Source organism: Watersipora subatra, chromosome 3 (assembly GCF_963576615.1).
Source record: "Watersipora subatra chromosome 3, tzWatSuba1.1, whole genome shotgun sequence".
Classification (NCBI taxonomy): domain Eukaryota; kingdom Metazoa; phylum Bryozoa; class Gymnolaemata; order Cheilostomatida; family Watersiporidae; genus Watersipora; species Watersipora subatra.
The window spans coordinates 65,477,349-65,499,454 of NC_088710.1; the positions used below are offsets into that span (position 1 = coordinate 65,477,349).

Sequence of the window (22,106 nt, forward strand, 5' to 3'; positions counted from 1 at the left end):
TCATTCACTGTAACAAATGCTAATGTAAAGTAAGTTGATTCACTGTAACAAATACTCATGTAAAGTAAGTTCATTCACTGTAACAAATGCTAATGTATAGTAAGTTGATTCACTGTAACAAATACTAATGTAAAGTAAGTTCATTCACTGTAACAAATACTAATGTAAAGTAAGTTCATTCACTGTAACAAATACTAATGTAAAGTAAGTTCATTCACTGTAACAAATGCTAATGTAAAGTAAGTTGATTCACTGTAACAAATACTGATGTAAAGTAAGTTGATTCACTGTAACAAATACTAATGTAAAGTAAGTTGATTCACTATAACAAATGCTAATGTAAAGTAAGTTGATTCACTGTAACAAATACTGATGTAAAGTAAGTTGATTCACTGTAACAAATACTAATGTAAAGTAAGTTGATTTACTGTAACAAATACTAATGTAAAGTAAGTTGATTTACTATAACAAATACTGATGTAAAGTAAGTTGATTCACTGTAACAAATGCTAATGTAAAGTAAGTTCAATCACTGTAACAAATACTAATGTAAAGTAAGTTCATTCACTGTAACAAATACTAATGTATAGTAAGTTGATTCACCGTAACAAATACTAATGTACAGTAAGTTGATTCACTGTAACAAATACTAATGTAAAGTAAGTTGATTCACTATAACAAATACTGATGTAAAGTAAGTTGATTCACTGTAACAAATGCTAATGTAAAGTAAGTTCATTCACTGTAACAAATACTAATGTAAAGTAAGTTGATTCACTGTAACAAATACTAATGTAAAGTAAGTTCATTCACTGTAACAAATACTAATGTAAAGTAAGTTGATTCACTGTAACAAATACTGATGTAAAGTAAGTTGATTCACTGTAACAAATGCTAATGTAAAGTAAGTTCATTCACTGTAACAAATACTAATGTAAAGTAAGTTGATTCACTGTAACAAATACTAATGTAAAGTAAGTTGATTCACTGTAACAAATACTAATGTATAGTAAGTTGATTCACTGTAACAAATACTGATGTAAAGTAAGTTGATTCACTGTAACAAATACTAATGTAAAGTAAGTTGATTCACTGTAACAAATACTGATGTAAAGTAAGTTGATTCACTGTAACAAATACTAATGTAAAGTAAGTTGATTCACTGTAACAAATACTCATGTAAAGTAAGTTCATTCACTGTAACAAATGCTAATGTATAGTAAGTTGATTCACTGTAACAAATACTAATGTAAAGTAAGTTCATTCACTGTAACAAATACTAATGTAAAGTAAGTTCATTCACTGTAACAAATGCTAATGTAAAGTAAGTTGATTCACTGTAACAAATACTGATGTAAAGTAAGTTCATTCACTGTAACAAATGCTAATGTATAGTAAGTTGATTCACTGTAACAAATACTAATGTAAAGTAAGTTCATTCACTGTAACAAATACTAATGTAAAGTAAGTTCATTCACTGTAACAAATACTAATGTAAAGTAAGTTCATTCATTATAACAAATGCAAAGACGCTGCAAAAGTTATTTTATTTTATTTTATTTAACCAAAGCAGTCCTATATTTATGCATTTTGATGCCCATTGTTAACCAATCATTCCCTGTGCGTATTACATGGGTTCCACAGTCCTGGCTTTTTCAAGTGTGTTCAAAGAACATGTAATAAAAGAACAGCATACTTTAATTACGGTAAATTTAATATTAAATGTAATTAATTTAATTAAATTTAATATTAAGGTTTTTGTGTTAACTAAAAACATTTTTAGCCAATGTATAATTTATGCTGCAACATCATCTCTCCCTGTGAGAAATTTGTCATTTCTCGCAAGGAGAGCCGATGTGTAGCATAAATATCTGCTATGGTTGCACACAATGACACAGCAATACATGGTTTTGACAAACGGATCGATTGGGGAAATTTTGCCTTGTGCGATAAAGGTCGGGACAGCCATGTGGATTTGGCTTAGCATTTCTAAAATGACCATCAGTTCACAAATTATTTAATTTTATCATGAAGAACACGGTGTGTGATTTTTGTTTCTGATCAACCAGTCTGTGATGACATTTTGATGTTGTATTTATACAAATACTCTGTTAAATTCTTCTGTCAAGTGTAATCTGTTTCAACCTCTGCCTGAATGCCATGTATAAATGGTTTGAGATGAGAATGGAAAAAAATGAGTATGCTATTTGTCGTTGGGAATAATTTCCCCCTGTCATTTGCACATGTGACAAATACTACCCTACCTAGTGTATGTTGCTACTTAGACCAGTGTGCTGGCTATGCAGACGTCTATCTTGGCAATGTATGCAGTCGCAGCTTTAATCATAGGATTATCCTGACCTGTCAACACTGATAGTAGCGCAGCTGTGAAGTTATGGAGTTGGCATCCTTAGAATGGAGCTCTTAAATTTAACAATTACTCAGCTGTAGAATATGTTAGTGTTTACCTAGTAGTTTAGGACTTTTTGCCGCAGTACTTTTTAGCTCAAACTTTTTGGCGCAGGAGTTTTTAGTTTGGCTATTTTAACACCAAAGAAATTATTTATGCTTATATACAGTAAATAGTATATATATATATTATTTATGCTTATATACAGTAAATAATATATATATATATTATTTATGCTTATATACAGTAAATAATATATATATATATTATTTATGCTTATATACAGTAAATAATATATATTATTTATGCTTATATACAGTAAATAATATATATTATTTATGCTTATATACAGTAAATAATATATATATATTATTTATGCTTATATACAGTAAATAATATATATATATATATATATATATTATTTATGCTTATATACAGTAAATAATATATATATATATTATTTATGCTTATATACAGTAAATAATATATATATATATTATTTATGCTTATATACAGTAGATAATATATATAAATATTATTTATGCTTATATACAGTAAATAATATATATATATATTATTTATGCTTATATACAGTAAATAATTATATATATATATTATTTATGCTTATATACAGTAAATAATATATATATATATATTATTTATGCTTATATACAGTAAATAATATATATATATTATTTATGCTTGTATACAGTAAATAAATAAAACTGTGATAACAACAAAAAATTCAAAAAACATTATTTTATTCATGAAACTTAACACATAATATCGTTTTCTTCGAAAGACATAAAAATAAACTGAAATTTAATTTCAGTTTAGCATATTTCGCTCGTTCAATATTTCACTCGGTGTTTTATTACACAGCAAACACGAGCAGCTTTAATTGTTGCAGCTTATGATCCTTGGCTGTGGTTTATTTTGTTAATTACTTCACCATATTTAATGTGGTTCTTCCTTTACATCGATGTTTACGCTCTATCGCCAAAATTTAATTGAAAGATCTTATGAACTACATCCGTCAATTTCGTAAATTTAGCCGTTAGGTACAAATCTTTTGTTTTCTACTGTCATTTCAAATTTGTCGAGTCGTAAGCCACAACAAAAGATGAATAAATTCTGAATTTGTAACTTGCACTAAAAGGTCCTGCACCAGAAAGTCTGTACCAACAAGTTCCAATTCGTTTACCTAACACCGCTATAATATCTTCATCTGTATTGCCTTCACACAGCGAGTGCACGTACATGGACGCATGTAGTCTGCAATGGATTCGTCGCGGCTCAGCACGCTCTATTTTACTACCTGGATGCTGGCTGTACAGAGAGCCTCATCGATTTTTCCAAGATGTACAACTCCTCGTGGTGGGCTGTGGGCGTGCTTTCAGCTACAGCTTGTTGTGCTGGAGACACCTTGGCCTCCGAACTGGGACCTGTTCTACCCTTTAGTCAGCCATACTTGATTACCTCTCTGAGTCCTGTACCAAAGGGTATGTATTTCTGTATATTAATGTGTAATTCCTTTGCCTGTTCCATTTCCCCTGGCACAGAATAAAGTCTTCCAGGGCTGCGCATGAGTGTATGGTATGGGTTCTAGTGGACAATGACAGTGCTGGTTGCCTATCAAGCAATTCCATAAAGGAAACCTCTTTGAAAAATATATATTGTTACAAATATTAAAAATCTTTCCTTTTTTGATTTTTGGTGCACAACTTTGAGGTAGAGCAGAATATAAAATGAAATTTTAGGAATATTATTACGTTTTTATTTTAACATGATTTCCTTAAATGATAGCATGAGCAGTTGATTGTATTAGTGTTTTGCCTGTGCGTTTTATCAGAAATGAAATATGTATAAGCAAATTGTAACTATTGAACAGGGTTCTTATCCACACATGTGTAGCACACGCTGTAACACACTTCACTCTAACTTGCCTGCGTATCAAGGATGCCTTTTTTGTGAAGTTTCTTTCAGCATGGTCCTCAGGCTACATTTTAATGTAACCTGAGTACTACTATAGCTATGCAAAAGCTGATGTAATCTATGCAATCAACTTTTGTTTCTATCTATTTTATAGTTTGTGTCACCAGTCCATTAATTTTAATATTTTGTAAAAGAATTTATTAAATTTAGTTATTTTGTTTATCTACAGCTGTTGAAATATCCTTATAAGATGTTTGCACACAGTTTTAGTGAGATTTTGTGATCAACTGAGTGCCAATGACCGCTGTCATTTGATAGATGTCTAATAACAGTGTTCATTCATGGCTAGGGAAATCACCATATTTGCCTATATGTTTCAGGGACAAATGGAGGGGTGTCTCTCGCTGGAACTGTTGCCAGCGCCTTTGGAGGTTTACTAGTCGGGGCAGCCTTTTACATGTCAGTAATAGTTCTCGCAGTCGGAGACCAATCTGTGGAACAAACAATGCTTAGCCAGTGGCCTATTATGGTTGTGTGTGGTGTTGCTGGCATTCTAGGAAGTCTCATCGACTCCTTCCTCGGAGCTACGCTACAATACTCAGGCATGTTTCTATATACAGTCATACTTCAACTTAGGAGCTTAATGCGTTCCGGGACTGAGCTCGTATGTCATTTTCCCCCATGTTGGTGCAATCTATTAATATATAGAACAATTTCATATACCGTATATTGATTGGTTTCCATACTCCGAAAAACACAGACAAAAACACTTAAAACATGATGATGTAACAGGAAAAGCGTGTTGGTAATTGTCCTAACTTACCACATGCTTTCAAAAAGCAACAAATAAAAAATAATGCAAGAAAATATGATTAAAATGTAAAATTAAATACATACAATAGCAGCTAACTCTAGCATTTGCCAGGGAGAGAGATAAGTTATCATTCATCACAACAGTTGACTGATAAATTTGGATTCTGTTGCACAGACTTGAAAGCAAACTTTTATTTTAAACTTAACGTAATTAAAATTTCTTTAGCCTTCATAGTTTTAAATTTCTTCTCGCGGCTTAGCTAACTTTTCTTTTGTTTCACTCTCATGATCAGCCGGTCGTTTTAAGAGAAACCTATCTAAGGACGCTTGACTTTGTTGCCCTTTCAACATGTTGCGAAAAGGACGAATGCACGACCACTAGCCAACTTGTCCGAATGTCTATTGTTATAGTCTTGATAGATAGCACTGGCCTTTTCGCATAGTATCATTTCAGTTGCGTTGTCGTTGGCTAATTATTTGCTTTTTGTCCAAAGCATGAGCAGTCCTCTCCCTTCTCGTCGTAAAGATCGCTGTGCCATTTGGAAACTATGGTTAGTCCTTTTGCAGGCTTAATGCCCTTAAATATTATCTTTTTGTTTGATAATTGTGCATATTGTGGATGTATTTGTCATATTGGCCCAATCACGCATACACCTTTCTCATATTTTCCAATAATTTAACGTTTAATACCAATTCTTATCATTCGCTTTTTCTTTGTATTATCCATCATTGTACCGGTTAACTTTCGGTCTACGAACAGTACTTTTAATTCACATAATTCTGCACTGAACAATGTGCACAAAAACATGATGCAAAAGTATAATCGGAGCAGTTGAAAAATACAGAGTGGTGCTGTTCTCATAAAACACCTCCGACATACTTGGCCACTGACTCTCGTGCTCAGATCTCAAACACGGCTCGTATGTTAGTGCTAAAACTTGCTTGAAAGCTAGCTAGTATCTCAAGTTTCTCGTTTGTTGGGGCACTCGTAAGTTGAAGTATGACTGTAGTCATATCTACAATGCTCCACTGTGACAGCCGATGGGCCATGTAATGTATTACAATATATAATGTAATGTAGCCTATATACAATATATGTATCAATGTCATGTACATGGGAGCACACGAATCACTATTTCTGTACTTTTTAGACACGCATGCATCATACTTTCTTGTTGTCTTCAGGTGTTGCTCAGGATGGTTGTGTGGTGGAGTGTCCAGAGCCCGGTGTTTCTTATATCTCAGGTAATGCTATATTAGACAATCATTCTGTAAACTTTTTATCTTCACTTATTACGAGTCTCCTCGTGCCAAGGTTTGCAGTACTTTTGTGGTCGTACAGTCATGTTTAGCAGTTGGTGTTTTTTGTTTACTGATCTTGTGCCATTTTGCTAACATTATGTGAATTTGTCCTTAACACTATAAATTTGAAATTTGGCTCATATTGTCATGTTTATTATATATAATATATTGCGCATTCCTAAAAGAGTGAGATTATTATCAGTATTATGCAATAGAAAATAACTGCATGAAATAAACTGGAATGTTAGAAAGAAAGGCAGTTACGATGTATAATAATAGAAAATGTTTAAAAATGTAAATATAATTCGGAGATTGTCTGTTCAATAACGCAGGTTTCACAAATAAACAAACTCTTCAAATCACTCGACAAGATAAGATAATTGCTACAATGATGAGTGCAGCTAAACTCTACCTCTCTGCATATTTATTCTTTGTTGTCTCGCTATCGACACACAGAACTATGCAGATAACTATTAGGACAATGGTCAGAATGGCAACCCAGATGAACAGCCCAAGCGTCATCAGTCCCAGCCAGTCATCAGCGCGCTCCGATGAAACAGCTAAAAAATCAAATCTGTGTACACCTACTGAATCCTAATGTATGTTATAAGGAGGTGAGGGATGGACAGCTGCCATCATGCGGAGAAAAGGTGCATTGCACTGTCATGAGGCGTATGTCATAATTGCCCAGCTCTACAGAAACATGTAAAATGATGAGTTGAATATTTACCTGCTCCAGTAGAAGCCTGAGGTTTGACCAGGCACTGGTATGTTCCTACTTCGTTAAAGCACTGCTCGCTGATGCTACAGTTAGCACTCTGGTCACTGCATTCGTCAATGTCTAAAATAACGTGTATATATTATTGACAGTTATATACATATAGGAAGAGCTATGCTTGCAGCATACATTAGTTTATAATATTTACACTCTCCGTATTACATAGCCCATGCTTACCTAGGCATGTACGAGTGTTGTCTGCCAGAATATATCCATCTTCACATGAGCACTCCCTCGAACCCTCAGTGTTTGTACATATCTGCTGGCACATGCCATTGTTGATCTGACACTCATCCAAATCTACCGATTGCAGTTATAATTGTATCGGGTGAGATAACAGGCATAAACTACATGAGGAATACTCTTACAAGCAAGGCTTATGTCACAGCCAACCAGAATGGTGATTACCTGTACAAATTTCATTATATTCGATGTAGCCCTTTGCACAGCCACACTGGAATGACAACTCGGTGTCAGTGCAAGTAGAGTGTGCACGTGACAGGCAGCTGGTAGCATTGCTCAAACTTGTGCATTCATCCACCAGCATATAGGTAGCATCTGGTCCTCTTTCTCCTTCCATTCCTGGTTCACCCTTTTCACCTTTCAGCCCTTTCTCACCTGTTGCTCCTTTGATTCCTTTCGGAACAGGAAAAGACAGCCTTATTTCAATGCTACACAGCTTGACAAATGATTACGGGGGCATCAGCAATGTGTGAATTATGCTATTTACATTGAGCATTTTTAGTTCACAGCAATACCTTGATAAGCAAAAACTAGGCCTTGAGGCCCTGTCTTTGACAAAATCTATGGTGTTCTATGAATACCTTGGTAGCATGCAGGTGATGATCAGATACAAACCTTTTTCCCCCTTTACTCCTTTACTACCAGTTGATCCATTTGGTCCCACATCTCCTGTTGACCCTCTCATTCCTGTCGCACCCGTAGGACCAGTAGAACCGGTAGCACCAGGATCTCCACGCTGGCCTGCATTTCATATCAAAAGTTGTTTTCTGTTACAATTTGTTGTTGATGGTCATTCAACAAATAGCTCTCTTAGAAACATTGTTATAGCTGTTTAGATATCACATCAAATTAGCATAGAAAAAGTTGGAGCAACATACAGCATACCTTTTATGCCTGTAGCACCAGTTGGACCTGCTGCCCCTGTAATTCCTGTGGCACCTGTAGCCCCGACTTCACCTTCTGTACCGTTAATTCCAGCAACGCCTTCATTACCAGTGTCTCCAATGGCTCCTGGTTCACCAATATCACCTTTCACACCTCGCTCTCCTTTAGAACCCTGCCATGATTTTAGGATAATATCGAGAAAAATAAGAATTATTTCCATTAGTTATTTAGTTTATTTCCATTTTCCATTGGAGAACAAGATCCATTAGTTATACCCGAGAAACAGACGTGCAGGAATGGCAAGGTGATTAGCCTCAAAACTTTAACCTAAAATTTGATTTGATGGTAAAGATGTAGATTTAAGGTATTGATGGTTATATTACAACCCTCAGGTTATAAGCTCTCTATCTAGTAAAAATATACCATTGTTTTCTTTTTTCTATCAATCAACTTAATATAACTACATGCTGTCAGAAAAGACATTGTTAAACATACTTTTTCTCCTTCTGGTCCTTGAATTCCAGTTGCCCCAACTCCACCTGTTTCACCACTGGCACCTACCTCACCAGTTACAAATATCACTTGTGTGGTAGCTACAAGCAGAAAATGTGCACTAACATGAAGACCATCAAATTTAGTGACTCTGAACCAATGTTCTCAATCATATGTCATAACTATATAATACAATTTGCATGTCACATGGATTAAGGCATTCCCAGAAGTCGTTGCTACATGTACATGCGTGTCTACCAATAGATGTACCCTTCTCATCGAAAGGTGCATAACACATAAGGCTATAATAAGGAAATAACAACGGAAATGTGAAAATGTATATTTCAGAAATGGTCAACACTCCTGAAGGGTTAGCGGATCACTCGAGAGAAAGGTATTTTAGTCACACAGATTGGCCACACATCTTACTATCAGGGATGTTTACAGCTCTGGGTAAACTCTGGGTCACACTAAAAGATCCAATACTTGAGGCTTGACTTGAATAAGTAGAGTCAGTAGTGGAATGTGAGGTGGCCATAGAGCCCGAGACAGTTTGTACTTCAGATAGATCGTTCATAGTGGTGTCCACCTTCTTAGTCGTGCTCAAATCATAAGCAGTATTTGATTGTGTAAATATCGAAGAAACAATTGCCTCTGTAGTTGCGCTTCCTATGATTGGTGGTGTGGATTTAGTACTCGAGTTGGTTACAATCGTTTTTACTTGTGTACTATAAATTCCAGCAGATGGTGAATGGTCAAGGGCGGTGTATGTGGTTCTGGTTGGAGCAGAATGAGCCTCGCTTCTGGTAGAACTCGAAATTCTTGAGCTGGATATCTGTTTCGTAGCTGTTGAGCCACTGAAGGTTGAGCTGAAAGTGTCGGAGGTTAAAAGACCAGGGTTTAATAAACTTGAAGTTGAGGTATCTAATGTTGAAAGATCAGAATTAGATGAGCCAGGAGTTGAGGGATCATTTGTGTAAAGGTTGAAATTTGAAGCATCAGATGATGAACTAGCGGTATGGACAACAGAGAGGGAGACCCCAGAGGCGGGGACATCGGAGGTCAATGAACCAATTGCGGAGGAATCCAAGCCTGAGGTGCCAAAACTTGATAAAGCAGAGGTTGGGGAATCAGTTATAGGAGAGATAGAGGTTGGGGGCCCATATGTGTAAAATTTAGATGTTGATGGATCAGAAAGTGTTGGACTAGAAATTGATGTAGCATGGACAAGGGCGCCAGAAGTTGGCATATCGGAGGAGGTAAGAACAGATCTAGAGAAGCTATTCATTGTATGAACAAAAGTAGATGAACTAGAGGTAAATAACCTTGATGTAAATGAGCCAGTGGTGGAATGTACAAAGTTAGATGCACTGGGAGTAGATGCAGTACGAAGAGAGGCTCTAAGGGTAGACATGCCTAGAGTAGAAAAATGTGGTGAAAACATACCAAAGGTAGTAGCAGATGTAGTGGAATCAGAAATAAAAGAGTCAGAAGAAGCTTCAGAACTGGATGAAGAGCTATAGGTTAAAGAATCAGCATTGGAAGATGAGGGAGTAAGGATAAATGTTGAGGTAATGCCCAAAGCGGGATCAGATTTAGGAATATCGGAAACAGATGTAGTGAATGTAACAGAATCTGAAGTATCCAAAGTTGAGGTTGAGTCGATTACAAATGTTGATGAGCCTGGAAAAGAAGTGGAGAGAGTAGAAGTAGGCAATACTGCACTGTTGCTAGTAGAACCAATGATGCTGCTACTAGTGGTTAGCTGTTCATTCACAGTCATCTCCGAATCAATTAATGAAGTTGTAGAATATCTAGATATATTTGAACTAGAAACTGACATGTCGGATGTAGACCTTGAAGAGCGCAAAGTGTTAGTGAATCCAGCGGTTAAGTTAGCGTTAGAAAATGAACGAACTGCAGTGCTGTTATTATCATTAGTAGTGGCGTTGGAGATTGCTAGTGCACCTATACAAATAGGCAGAAAATAATGCAATACCAAGCATGCTGGGTGCTATTAAAAGCAAAATGTTGAGGAAGGTCATGAACTGTAGTGAACCACTGAAAGGGGCTGCATATTATAAAGCAGGGCATATTATATAACGCATACGATGACAGTACATATTAAATACTGGGACAACAAAAACCAGCTATAAACTAGAATGATGAAACAGAAACAGACAAGTCTTTACTCTTACTTGTTTGCAGTTCTGTTGTAGTGGTTGTCGGCTCAGGTGTGGTTGTTGTTGGCTCAGGTGTGGTGGTGGTTGTTGGTTCAGGTGTAGTTGTGGTGGTTGTCGGCTCGGGTGTGGTCGTAGTAGTTGTTGGCTCAGGTGTGGTTGTAGTAGTTGTCGGCTCAGGTGTGGTTGTGGTCGTTGTCGGTTCAGCTGTGGTGGTGGTAGTTGTCGGTTCGGCTGTTGTAGTTGTAGTAACTGTTGTGGTGGTAGGAGGCACTGAAAAGTACAAATACAGTAGACGCTCCTATAACATATACCTCCTATAACATAAATTCCAGATAATTCCAGTCTTTGCTTCGTACTACGTAAAAAATTGCATATAACGTGAAGTGCCAAGGTCGGGCGAGTTTTTAAATTCAATTTGAATGTTAGTTTATTTTGTCGCCCTTGCGGAAGAAAAAACGCCGTGCGTGTAGCGTTTTATCTATGATATAACTTTCGTGACATTCTCGTTCATCATAATAGATCGTTAAATGTGTCGACAAAAAGGAGAATAGGATAACCGCGCAATTTTTCATTAATACAAAGGCGATTGATTGGTGCACATGTTACACCGTCGATCTACCAATATGAATGTCACGAGTTGGGGTATCGTCGAAAGTTATCTTTTTATCCTAACCTTGACTTCTGAATACAAATAGATGACGAACAGGTAAAACTGCTTTTTAGTAAAATGATTGTTATTATGCCTTATTGTAGACATACAAAATATTTGTTATGATTTTTACTCTGCCGAACAGATTGCTGTTTAGAAAAAAATAAGCAAATCGTAGTAAATTAACATTAATGTGCAGTGCCCATCAACTTGTTGTAGTTGTAAACTTACTGCAACCATGGTCTATAAAATCAGTGAGATTGATCATAAAAAGAGAAAGGTTGTCGATGCAAACCAATAATACTGCAGTTATGGTACAGCCCACAAATTAAAAGAGTTCAGTCAAGTTTCCTTTTTGCATGATCAAAGGGGTGAGTTTGGAAAGATCTTAAAACGGAATTAGCAATTTAATGTATTTTACTGTTCTTATAACGTAAATTCCCTATAACGTAAACGTTTTTGGAACGGATTATTTACGTTGAAGGAGCGCCTACTGTATAGGTAAAAACAGTTTATCAGACATGTAGAATAATTTATTTCCTGAGCAAGTGAGTTCTATGGCTAGAAGCTACCACTCAAGTGTTGTATAGCAGCTGCTTTAACTTCACATTTGGATGGATAAATACTGGCTGCTATCCTGCACCATTGTAACATGAAAAGTGAGAAACAAGTTTACTACTATCTGGAGAAGGAGTATATGCTTATGTTGACTTGATCAGGCTGTTGCTGCTAACAGACTTCATTTGCTTATGAATTATATTTTTACACGCCTACTTTTTCTACATCGAGCCATAAATTCTTAGTTATTCATTCTAAAATATATTTTGGTCATTGTGTTTTTATTAAATTGTTACAACCAGTAAAGATCATTGCATTTGGATTGACCAGCTTCATAAAAATGATAATATAGAGTTATTAAGTACAGTCAAGCATGAATAACTCGTTCTCGGATAGCTCGAACACATGGTTAACTCGAACGGTTTCTTTGGTCCATTCCCACGTAATGATAAATTGCTTTAGATAACTCGATCTCAACTCTGTTAACTCGAACAGTTTTTTGCCCAACGACTACCGAGACGGTTGTTATCGCTTTAGAAAATCACTTTATTCCAAGCCATAGAGGTAAACCTCGGCTTTTCGTAATTTATAGGCGTCGTTATTACCACCATCGGCAAAATATTTTTGTCAACGACTTTTTTAAAGGTTTGGTGAAATTTGATTTTTACCAAACATCCGCTTAGCGATGGTCCTTCGGAAGCAAGAAAAAGTGAGGTAACTTTCGCATAAACTTCAAGAAAAATCGGCAAAATTGATCTTGGTTAAAACGCTCGAAAGAAAAAGATGTCGTTTTTTCTAAGCATTTCAACAACGATCAAGTTTTGCCAATTTTAATCTAAAAAATGTCCTGGCAATAACATCACCTCAAACAACAAACCAATCTCAAGTGATAGAAAATCTCTATACTATTTGATAAAAAAGTTTTAAACTTGAAATTAGAAGCATTTAATTTGAAACAAGCCATTTATGCTTTTGATTTATATTATAGTTTGTATATGTGCATGTATCTACTAATAAATAAATACATGGACTTGTGACAGTGCTCTGATAACTTGAACACTCTGATAACTCGAACACTTTCGCTCGGTCCCGTGAAGTTCGAGTTATCCATGTTTGACTGTATATTGAGTTAGCATATTGCATGTCTGAGTTCCCAAATAACATCAGCCATTTATCGAGCCCGTTACAGTCTAAGGGAAGTAAAGATTTAATTTTAGGCCGAATAAGCATGATCTCATTGCTAACTGATGAGTTGTTAGTTATTTTAGGGAGGCTTTTGTGCGTCATAATGCACAATAAAATACATGTGTCATGTCCTCTACAATAAAAGCATTCACATATTTTCTAAAATTTTTCATCGGCTGTTAGCAGTCCCTACCTTTAGCCATAACAGCATAAATGGCATACTCGTATCCTCTGATGTACATTGTGTATCCTATCACCTCATCAATATCTGTTTCACCGAGGTAAATGTATGGATTGTCACCAACTAAAACCCAAAGAGATTCTTGATGCACTCCAATTGAACCAACACAAATTCCAAAAGGCCAAGGTTTAGTTTTGCGTAGCCCTTTTTGTTTCATAAATTAGTTAATAAGCATTAAGATGATAGAGAGTCAAAAATGTAAACAACATTGCAAACTTACTGCCTCCAACACCAACTCTTCCGATGACAAGAGATGACTCGTTGGTGCTATAGAACCCCAGGACATCTCCTTCGTTCACTAAGACCGGCTGAGGTAAAGAAATCTGTAAGCGATAAGCAAACCATCTACATAACTCTCAGGCTTTAATTTAGACACACGCCTCAAATACAACGAGGAAATAAGGCACTACTCACCATGAAACTATTATGCATGTATGATCAGCAAAAGAGCAACATAAAAACAAACACTTGACTGATACAGACCACAGCTGGGCCGAGAGTCGATGGTGTGTAGGTTATGTTGTATATCTTCCTGTAGCATCTAGGTACCCCACAGCCTGATAATTCTCGTCTATATATGCCAATCTCTACAGGTAATATTTGTCTTGCATCAAACCTGAAACGTGAGTAAACTTAAGCTGAACTGTAATAGTAACTGAAATGAACTAACTACTGGCATACCATGTATAGAGGAAAAACTTGGTAGTTGTCTCTGTAAAGTTTTAACTTACTGTTAGCATAGACATTGGTCAGCTGTTACCATAGACATTGAACAACAGTTAACATAGACATTGAACAACAGTTAACCTAGACATTGAACAGCTGTTAACATAGACATTGAACAACTGTTAACATAGACATTGAACAGCTGTTAACCTAGAAATTGAACAACTGTTAGTGTAGACATTGGTCAGCAGTTAACATAGACATTTAACAGCTGTTAACATAGACATTTAACAGCTGTTAACATACACACTGAACAACTGTTAACATAGACATTGAATAACTTTTAGGATAGAACTTGGTCAGCAATTAGCACAGACATTGATCAGATGTGAGTATAATCATTGATAAGCTGTTACCTTGAACATTCAAAAGCTATTAATATATACATACAATCTACTAGTATATTAATCAACTGGCATACAAACTGATAAGAAAAACAAAGGAAACAGCTACCCTAGGACACTTATATTTCGCTAGTATTTAGTTTCGTGAGTAGCATACAAAGTAAAATTTCGATGCAACTTAATTTCGTAGCTCTGATGAGTGCGAAAATATAGTGATGTGAAAATAAATGCAGTGGATCAAACATAATTAGATTCTTCAGGTTCGGTTCACCGGTAAGAAAAAGATTTTCAATTTGGGACTAGTTTGAAATTGTAAATTGCAGGTAGAATTGTGTGGCCGAGATCGATAATGCAATTTGATCGCTTGCTGCCATTTGTTTCTTGGACTATCAATGAACAAAGCTATTTAATTCCGCGTGTTCGTTCGTTATGATAGTTTAGTTTCGCTCATGAAATTTTCGTGAGAGGATGACTGCGAAAACGTGAAAATGTGAAAATTAGATGAGGTGAATACATAAGTGTCCTAGGGTAAACAATGTTTGAGAATGTAACAAAGTATAAACTTACCCTATCTCTATGACATGTCCATCCCTTCGCATCTCTAGAGCAGTCAACACCATTGAGACAAGAGCGAATGGCTGAAACTCCTCGTTAGCAGAGTTATTGAAGACTATGTCTCGGTGGCCTATGACTATCTCTACCAAAATAGATAACATGGAGCTTATTGTGAAATAGGAGAGTATCATTTAACACTATACTGATCAAGTTCTACTTACCTGCACGAGTAATGCCATCAGTGTACACAAAAGCTGAAGCTTTAGTCTCGACAGTTCACTTCTATAGTAATAAGCGTGAAAGCCAAAAGCTAGAGGGTGTACGCGCAACAGTGCCAAACCATGCCAGGAAAACAAGCCAAAAGTCACTATGACTAAATAACATGCAATGTAGGCCATCATCTAAACACCAAGAAAGTAGGTATTCTGTCAAGTCTACCACAAATACTGGTAGGTATACTGTTAAGTCTACCACAAATACTGGTAGGTATACTGTTAAGTCTACCACAAATACTGGTAGGTATACAATCAAGTCTACCACAAATACTGGTAGGTATACTGCTCTTTTAAGCCCAGATATGAAGTCTTCAGACAATAATCACCCTCACATATGTTGGCTGTTCGACTAGACAGTTGTAAATATCCCAGTCACAGTGTTTATTCGCTATTGACAACAAAATGTTTGAGTTGGCGTAGGACTAAATAGAATAGAATTAAAAAAACAAGCTTAAGATCTGGACAAGCATACATCCTGCTGAGTAGAAGTTGGAATGCAGAAGACACGATCATAGACTACCAGTCCGTACCAAGCTACCACTGAAACTCATCTTCTAGAGAAATGCATGCAACTCTCAACACTTACTGTACAAACTCTATTCCAACATCAATGTTAGCTTTAAACGGTACACTTATGTTAGTAAAACACACAATGCTGCGAGACAAGATATTACCTGCACCATCAGGTGTAGTGGTGGTTGACCCTAGTGTCACAATAATCAGTGGTACACACATAGGTAAAAGGAGGTGGGCAGAGCAGGACAACACATGTGGTACAACGCATAGCAACAGTTTAAAGGGGTGAAGAACAAATGAATTGCATAGGCTGGTGCACAGTTATCTGTTGTACACTATGTAAAGGAACTGGTGTGGTGGACCTGATGGTGACGATAACAAAAATGGTATTGTTAGACTATGTATGCGAGAGACACGTACCTCCATCTAGGGGTGTAGTGGATATGACGCTGCTGGTGGTCATGACAGTTGAGGCAGACGGTATCGTAATATTACCACTACCATCATCCTCCTTCATTTCTGGAAAATCCATAACAAAACTAGAAACAGAGCAAATTGTGCGTGTGTTGTCAGAGCTTTGAACTCGAAAAACATTTTCAATGAAGTTCTCCAGCTCACAGGCCTAACAACCTCACCATACTGCTCGTAACACTAGTGAGTCATGGAGCCCAACAAGGGGTGGAACAGCGCATAACCATGTACTGCGTTGGAATCCTGCTGAAGTCTTGGCTGGAGTAAAAATCATCTGACATTGACAAAGTTCCCAGCTTATAAGAAAGCCAAATCAACTTAATGCAACTGCCTATAAATGAGACAGATAATCTGTATGACTTAGCAGGTAGCATAAGATGTAAACATATCCACTAAAATCTCAATAAATGTCATGCAATAGAACAACTGGCAGTATGATAAAATACAACAAGCAATAATACATGTATACACTCTTACAATAATTAAATAACTAGTCAGTCTCAAAGTCCCACATTTAGGTGATTGAGAGAAAGTACGGTATGTACTTTCAAATACTTGAAGTAGTTTATTCAAAGCAGAGAAAGTACGGTATGTACTTTTAAATACTTGAGGTAGTTCATTCAAAGCAGGAAGAGGCTAGGCAGTTTGTGTTCAGCAGAAACACTGAGCTTTTAGAAAGTACAACAAGAAAGAGACTAAGATGCTCAGAGGAAAAGACTGTCATGAATACCAACCATCAGAAGCGAAGACAGCGATGGCTAGCTGGTGGGAGTTGCCTATCCTGGAGTAGTCATAGTACGGTCTTCCCAGTTGAGGTAGATCGGATGCTCCTTTTCTTTGGTAAACTACCTCTCCCTCACCACTGACTCTCTGCCAGCCTATAGGAAAGCCTCTGGCCTCATCATCCGTAACGGTCACTCCAAGCAAATCATTATCAAAAATTTCTGCGTTCCAAACAGTCTGCAAACATGCGAAAAAGAGCTATCAAAAAATAGCTGGTAGATTTTGTGATTACTTGGATAAATAAAAAAATAAAAAATTAAGATAACATCAAAAAAAACAAAACAACTGTGGTTTATCAACAATTCAAAGGATAATATTCTCACTAGCCAATTTAACAGTACTGAGAATGACAGTAGCAGCCATAATATATATGACCAGCTCAGGCCACTCACCGTGTTTTCAAATCCGCCTGATTGTCGTGTCGTATATCCCACCTCCTCGATTAAAAGGAACACTCGACCTGATTCAGGACTAGATGACTGTCGCCATAATTGAAATTTGATTTTTACGCCAGGTGTAACAGAGAAGATTTGGATTCGGTTGAGATAACCCCGTCTCATTGGTTCGGCGAACTCAATCACAATAGAGAAAAACTGGTATAACTCCACCTCTGTCCACCTTTCACCCATCATAGTAGGCCGGCCATAAACTGCGCAACAAAGCAGGCTTGACATTGATGTCATGCAGTAGTTGATGCAAACAGACTACAGCTTGGCTGCAAAGGCAGCTTTTAGAAAGTGTGATGACCAACGCAGTACAGTCTTGAGTACTTGAGTATGTCAAACTACCAAAAGTCAGTAAATTATGTAAAAAAAGGTCTGCAATAAATTTTCATATGTTGATTAGTAAAATCATGACAACCGCCGACATAATTTCAATTTCACTATCATTCAGCAACTGTTAGAATGTAAAGAAGAGGGTGTAACTACCGCATGTCCCGGCATACAAGCCTATCTCGTATATTAAGCTGATCTTTGAAAAGTAGCCCTGAAAGCAAAGAATGTATAAGAATTCGCATATAAGCCGTTAAGCTATATAAGCAAAAGGTTGCAGAAACCAAGCAGCTCTCGTAGGTTTCATACAAAAAGTCTTTGATTGTTGAGTAGTGGTACAATTAGCCTATCGTGTCTCCACCAATGGAAAACATGTTTGCATCTCACACTGACCCTAGTTTCACTTTGCAAAAACACTTTTGATAACTATTTCTTCTTCGCAATGCTCAGACGCATTACAGCTACGCAGGTGGCATAAATTGTAGAGCAATGTACTTCTGATGATTATCTTTTGGGCAATAGTAATAGTGACAGTTATTTTAAACAGTAATTATAATGCCACAAGCTATAGTAATAGTGGTAACTTGATTGATTCGGAACACGCCTAACTTGTCCACCACGGTAGTATGAAGACAATGAAGTGTCTGAACTCATTCTGCACCACAGTTGTGGCCTTGGTATGGAATCAGATGATGTAAAATTTTATGCTAACTACATGTACATGTAATTTGGTCAAATATTATGGCTACTTATACACGCCAATGTCAAATACATATGTACTTGGTTTTACCTAATATTTGATTGTCTTGATAAAAAAATTCTTCGGTAGCGAAAGAAGCAATGATAGTGGTAACAATGATTGTTATGTTTTACTTTTATTAATAACGGCAAGAAATGTCTCAAAATCCTTAAAATTTGAGTTGTAGTATTAATTGTAGCTAAAATTAAGGTAACATAATGTCATTTCTTTTACATTCAATCTGTTACACATGTATAAGCTGGAGACCTTTGTCTGGTAACCTTTTTGCATTCGAGAATCGGCTTATATGCGGTAAATTTAATTGGCAAATAAAAAACTGCTGAAAAAGTAATTATGAAGAATACAACACTAGGCATATCTCTAAGAGAAGATTGTAACATTTCATACAAACCTTAACACCAGTTCACTTACCCATCTCATCGTCGATTTCCTCTGTGGTTGTCATCATGCTTGTCATGGTTTGGGTGTTCAGCCGGGCTGTGGTCGTGTTCGTGGATTTATCGAGCTCCTCCAACTCCAACAGGGCTCCCAGTGCAAACCTATACTGATTGCTTATAGAGGCGGTAGCATAGCTCTGCTCTATCTCAGGCATTGCTGTAGAGCCCACAAGCATTGCATTGCGGATGTTTTGGCCAGTTCCATACCTGCAACACACTGTCCTAATAAAACGCCACAAATCCGCCAAAAAGCTTCTTTGGGCAGATTTGGAAACAATATGGAAGGAAAAAAGTCGGCGGTGTGGAAGCACACAGTATTATTTTTGCAGTAACACTTTGCAAAACAGTGCCTACAAACAACAATAAATGTACTACCTGGCAACGGCTATTTGTGTCGGAGTCCAGAATCCAAGATGGTCTCCAGCCTTCACCTCAATAGAATGAGTGAGTGGAAACTACAAAGCAGCAAAGGTTAAGATTCCAGATACAACTAACTATGGACACACAGAGAAATGGAGATACAGGTTCCAACATATTCTGGAATGTCATGTATTACTAATACGACGTTTATAATAAAATGAAATATGATATGTAGGCTATTCACGAATCATATATCTTATTCATGCATCCCAAGATGCACCCTTTCATGCCAGCTTATAGCCTCAACTAGTTATTCACTGCATATGCAAACAGCTGAAGGCGTATACATCCTGGCACTATCCTAACTGTTTGTCTCATATAGCAATCAATTGTCTAGAGTTCCCTTCACCCGAGTGTCAAGGTTTGAAACAACTCTCCAGTTGACCAACAAGATGGACAAACTGAAGAAGCTGTTCCAAAGCTTTGTGTATATATATGCAATAAAATACTAACGGTCGTATTATACTCTCTGATGGATTCTTCTGATGTCATAAACAGCTCTTGGCCAATCAAAGTCGCTTGCTGACTGTCTGATTCCATACGCCAAACTTGAAACTGGACCTCAATGTCTTTAATCTTAATTTGTGCAACAAAAGCATGTATGTGGCCATCATACGGAATGCGAGGTCCGTTTTCATTCATGATGTAGAATGAGTTAGGTAGGCCGGCCCAAAGCTCTCCTGCTTCCGGCCATACATTACCTACAAACTCTACATAAGAAATTGACAAGTGTAGCGTGGTTATAACAGATTAAAAAGCTTGGTTAAAAGGAAAAAGTTCATCTTGAAGCCCAAAAGTGTGTAGAATTTCAAATCTGAAGAAACTAACTCATCTTCTATCAATAATAGAAATACTAGTAAATCACACAGATTATGCTTGAACTAACACAGAGTATGTATCAAGCTATTTGCCTAAATCCGTACACTAAAGTCAATGGCTAAAATAACCTATTAATTCTTTTGTTCGGTTGATCAGCTAAATTAAGAGCAACTTCGTCAGATTCACACAAAACAAACCATCATCAACTACCAGAAAAAAAGAGCCAACGTCTAACAGGGTGTTGCCAATAAATAGGTGAACAACTTCATCTGCTGTGAATGGCATGAGCTAAAGAATGCACGCTTTGTAATGTGAGTGCCCATTGTTTGAGTTTCAATAGACTACAGCCGCGCACACCCACTATAGATAAACCGCTTTTAGTACAATATTCTGTCACATACCTGAGTTGACTAGACTTGATAGAACAAAAAAACTCAATTGAAATACTGCACGCATCCTATCACTTCTGCCACTGGCACATCAAGGACATCAACGCATCTACAAAACAAAATTCGATGACAATTATATGCAACTATTGATTATTACTATATAACTTATGAAAAGGCACTACAAAAACGTAAAGATAGTTCAGTAGCACATACCAGAGCACATACTTACGCAGGTCTAGTGTTCAAACTTGCATCGGAATTTATGAAACAAACTTTCTCATAAGTCCAATAGTCATTCCAAGCAAAAAATGAATAAAATAAATGAACGAAGTAGTGTACTAGTTTTATATGCTATTGTGAAAGACTAAGTGGAGCGAGACATCGGCTCGGCTTTTTCCAACCACGCCTAGCTAAATATTTCAGATTTTCCTCGAAAGCTATTAGCTGCAACGTGGTAACGATTTAGTGTTGGGTTTGAGAAGGATTTAAAAGAGCGAATGTCGACTCAACAAAGCATAATAGCAAATTTTGCATGCACGTTTACACAGCTGAGATACGGCACTACCAAGGATTAGCATTCGTAGATTTGCCCCGGTCAAAAGCGTTATTTTCACTACAAAAAGTATTATGTTCAGAATAAACAATGAAAAAACAAAACAACATTAATACTATAAAAATAATACACCTAACAGTAGAATTGAATGCTAAAACTACTAATTAACCACTTCCAAATACTTACTTCATAAAGACACTGTGATTGAAAGCAGTAGCGAATGATGGTTAGCGGCAGGCAAAACTCGAAGAGTCGAAAAATTTTGTTTTATTCTTAGAGCAAATCACGGCTTGGAGCAAATGTTATTTCAATTAATTTAAGATAGAGTATGCTTTCACAATCTACAGTCACTTATGTCAAACAGCAAATTTTCGCCGCTTCTGTATAGAGATGTATGTAGATGGTAAATATCTTGTACCGATACGATTATTACTGCAAAGCATATATACGTCTAGTTACGATGATGCAATGGAAGCTTATTTTACTAAAACTGCTTTGACGAACATCAACTAGTTATAGTATAGTACTTCCGCTAGTCGCGAAGCAACTTCACGCGCACAGTAGGGCGTGGTCTCAAACGCGGGCGAATAATTATGAGATCATTAATTAGC

The 22,106-nt window shown here is 36.6% G+C and overlaps 2 protein-coding genes across 3 annotated transcripts in view; one reads left to right on the forward strand and one right to left on the reverse strand.

Annotated features, from left to right (window-relative positions):
* LOC137389802 (transmembrane protein 19-like) overlaps positions 1 to 6,644 on the forward strand; it is a 20,818-nt gene extending 14,174 nt beyond the window's left edge. Inside the window, exons 4-6 of the mRNA XM_068075909.1 lie at positions 3,658 to 3,912; positions 4,726 to 4,947; positions 6,344 to 6,644. Coding sequence (XP_067932010.1) covers positions 3,658 to 3,912; positions 4,726 to 4,947; positions 6,344 to 6,510 — 644 coding nt within the window. The 3' untranslated portion in view covers positions 6,511 to 6,644. The remainder of the gene's footprint in view (positions 1 to 3,657; positions 3,913 to 4,725; positions 4,948 to 6,343) is intronic.
* On the reverse strand, positions 6,597 to 21,733 carry LOC137389801 (uncharacterized). 2 transcript variants are annotated; one of them, XM_068075907.1, is made up of 21 exons: positions 21,682 to 21,733; positions 20,955 to 21,051; positions 20,188 to 20,444; positions 19,690 to 19,769; positions 19,289 to 19,521; positions 17,737 to 17,993; positions 17,296 to 17,521; positions 16,511 to 16,609; positions 16,249 to 16,278; positions 15,312 to 15,441; positions 14,158 to 14,290; positions 13,895 to 13,997; positions 13,627 to 13,737; positions 11,057 to 11,311; positions 8,862 to 8,959; positions 8,367 to 8,538; positions 8,097 to 8,222; positions 7,647 to 7,874; positions 7,416 to 7,538; positions 7,191 to 7,301; positions 6,597 to 7,020 (listed from the first exon to the last, which is right to left on the reverse strand). In XM_068075907.1, exons 2-21 carry the CDS (start codon positions 21,007 to 21,009, stop codon positions 6,869 to 6,871), a joined length of 2,979 nt encoding a protein of 992 aa, XP_067932008.1. In that variant the 5' UTR covers positions 21,010 to 21,051; positions 21,682 to 21,733; the 3' UTR covers positions 6,597 to 6,868. The 2 variants fall into 2 exon arrangements, with proteins under 2 accessions (XP_067932008.1, XP_067932009.1); XM_068075908.1 differs by lacking the exon at positions 16,249 to 16,278.
* Positions 21,734 to 22,106: the final 373 nt, after the last annotated feature.

Coding starts and splice junctions, on each gene's coding strand:
- LOC137389801 (XM_068075907.1), bottom strand. CDS start 21,009: ATGCGTGCAGTATTTCAATTGAGTTTTTTTGTTCTATCAAGTCTAGTC. Junction 20,445..20,954: donor ATCAAGTCTAGTCAACTCAG/GTATGTGACAGA, acceptor TTTCTTATGTAG/AGTTTGTAGGTAATGTATGG. Junction 13,738..13,894: donor AAGAGTTGGTGTTGGAGGCA/GTAAGTTTGCAA, acceptor TTTGGGTTTTAG/TTGGTGACAATCCATACATT.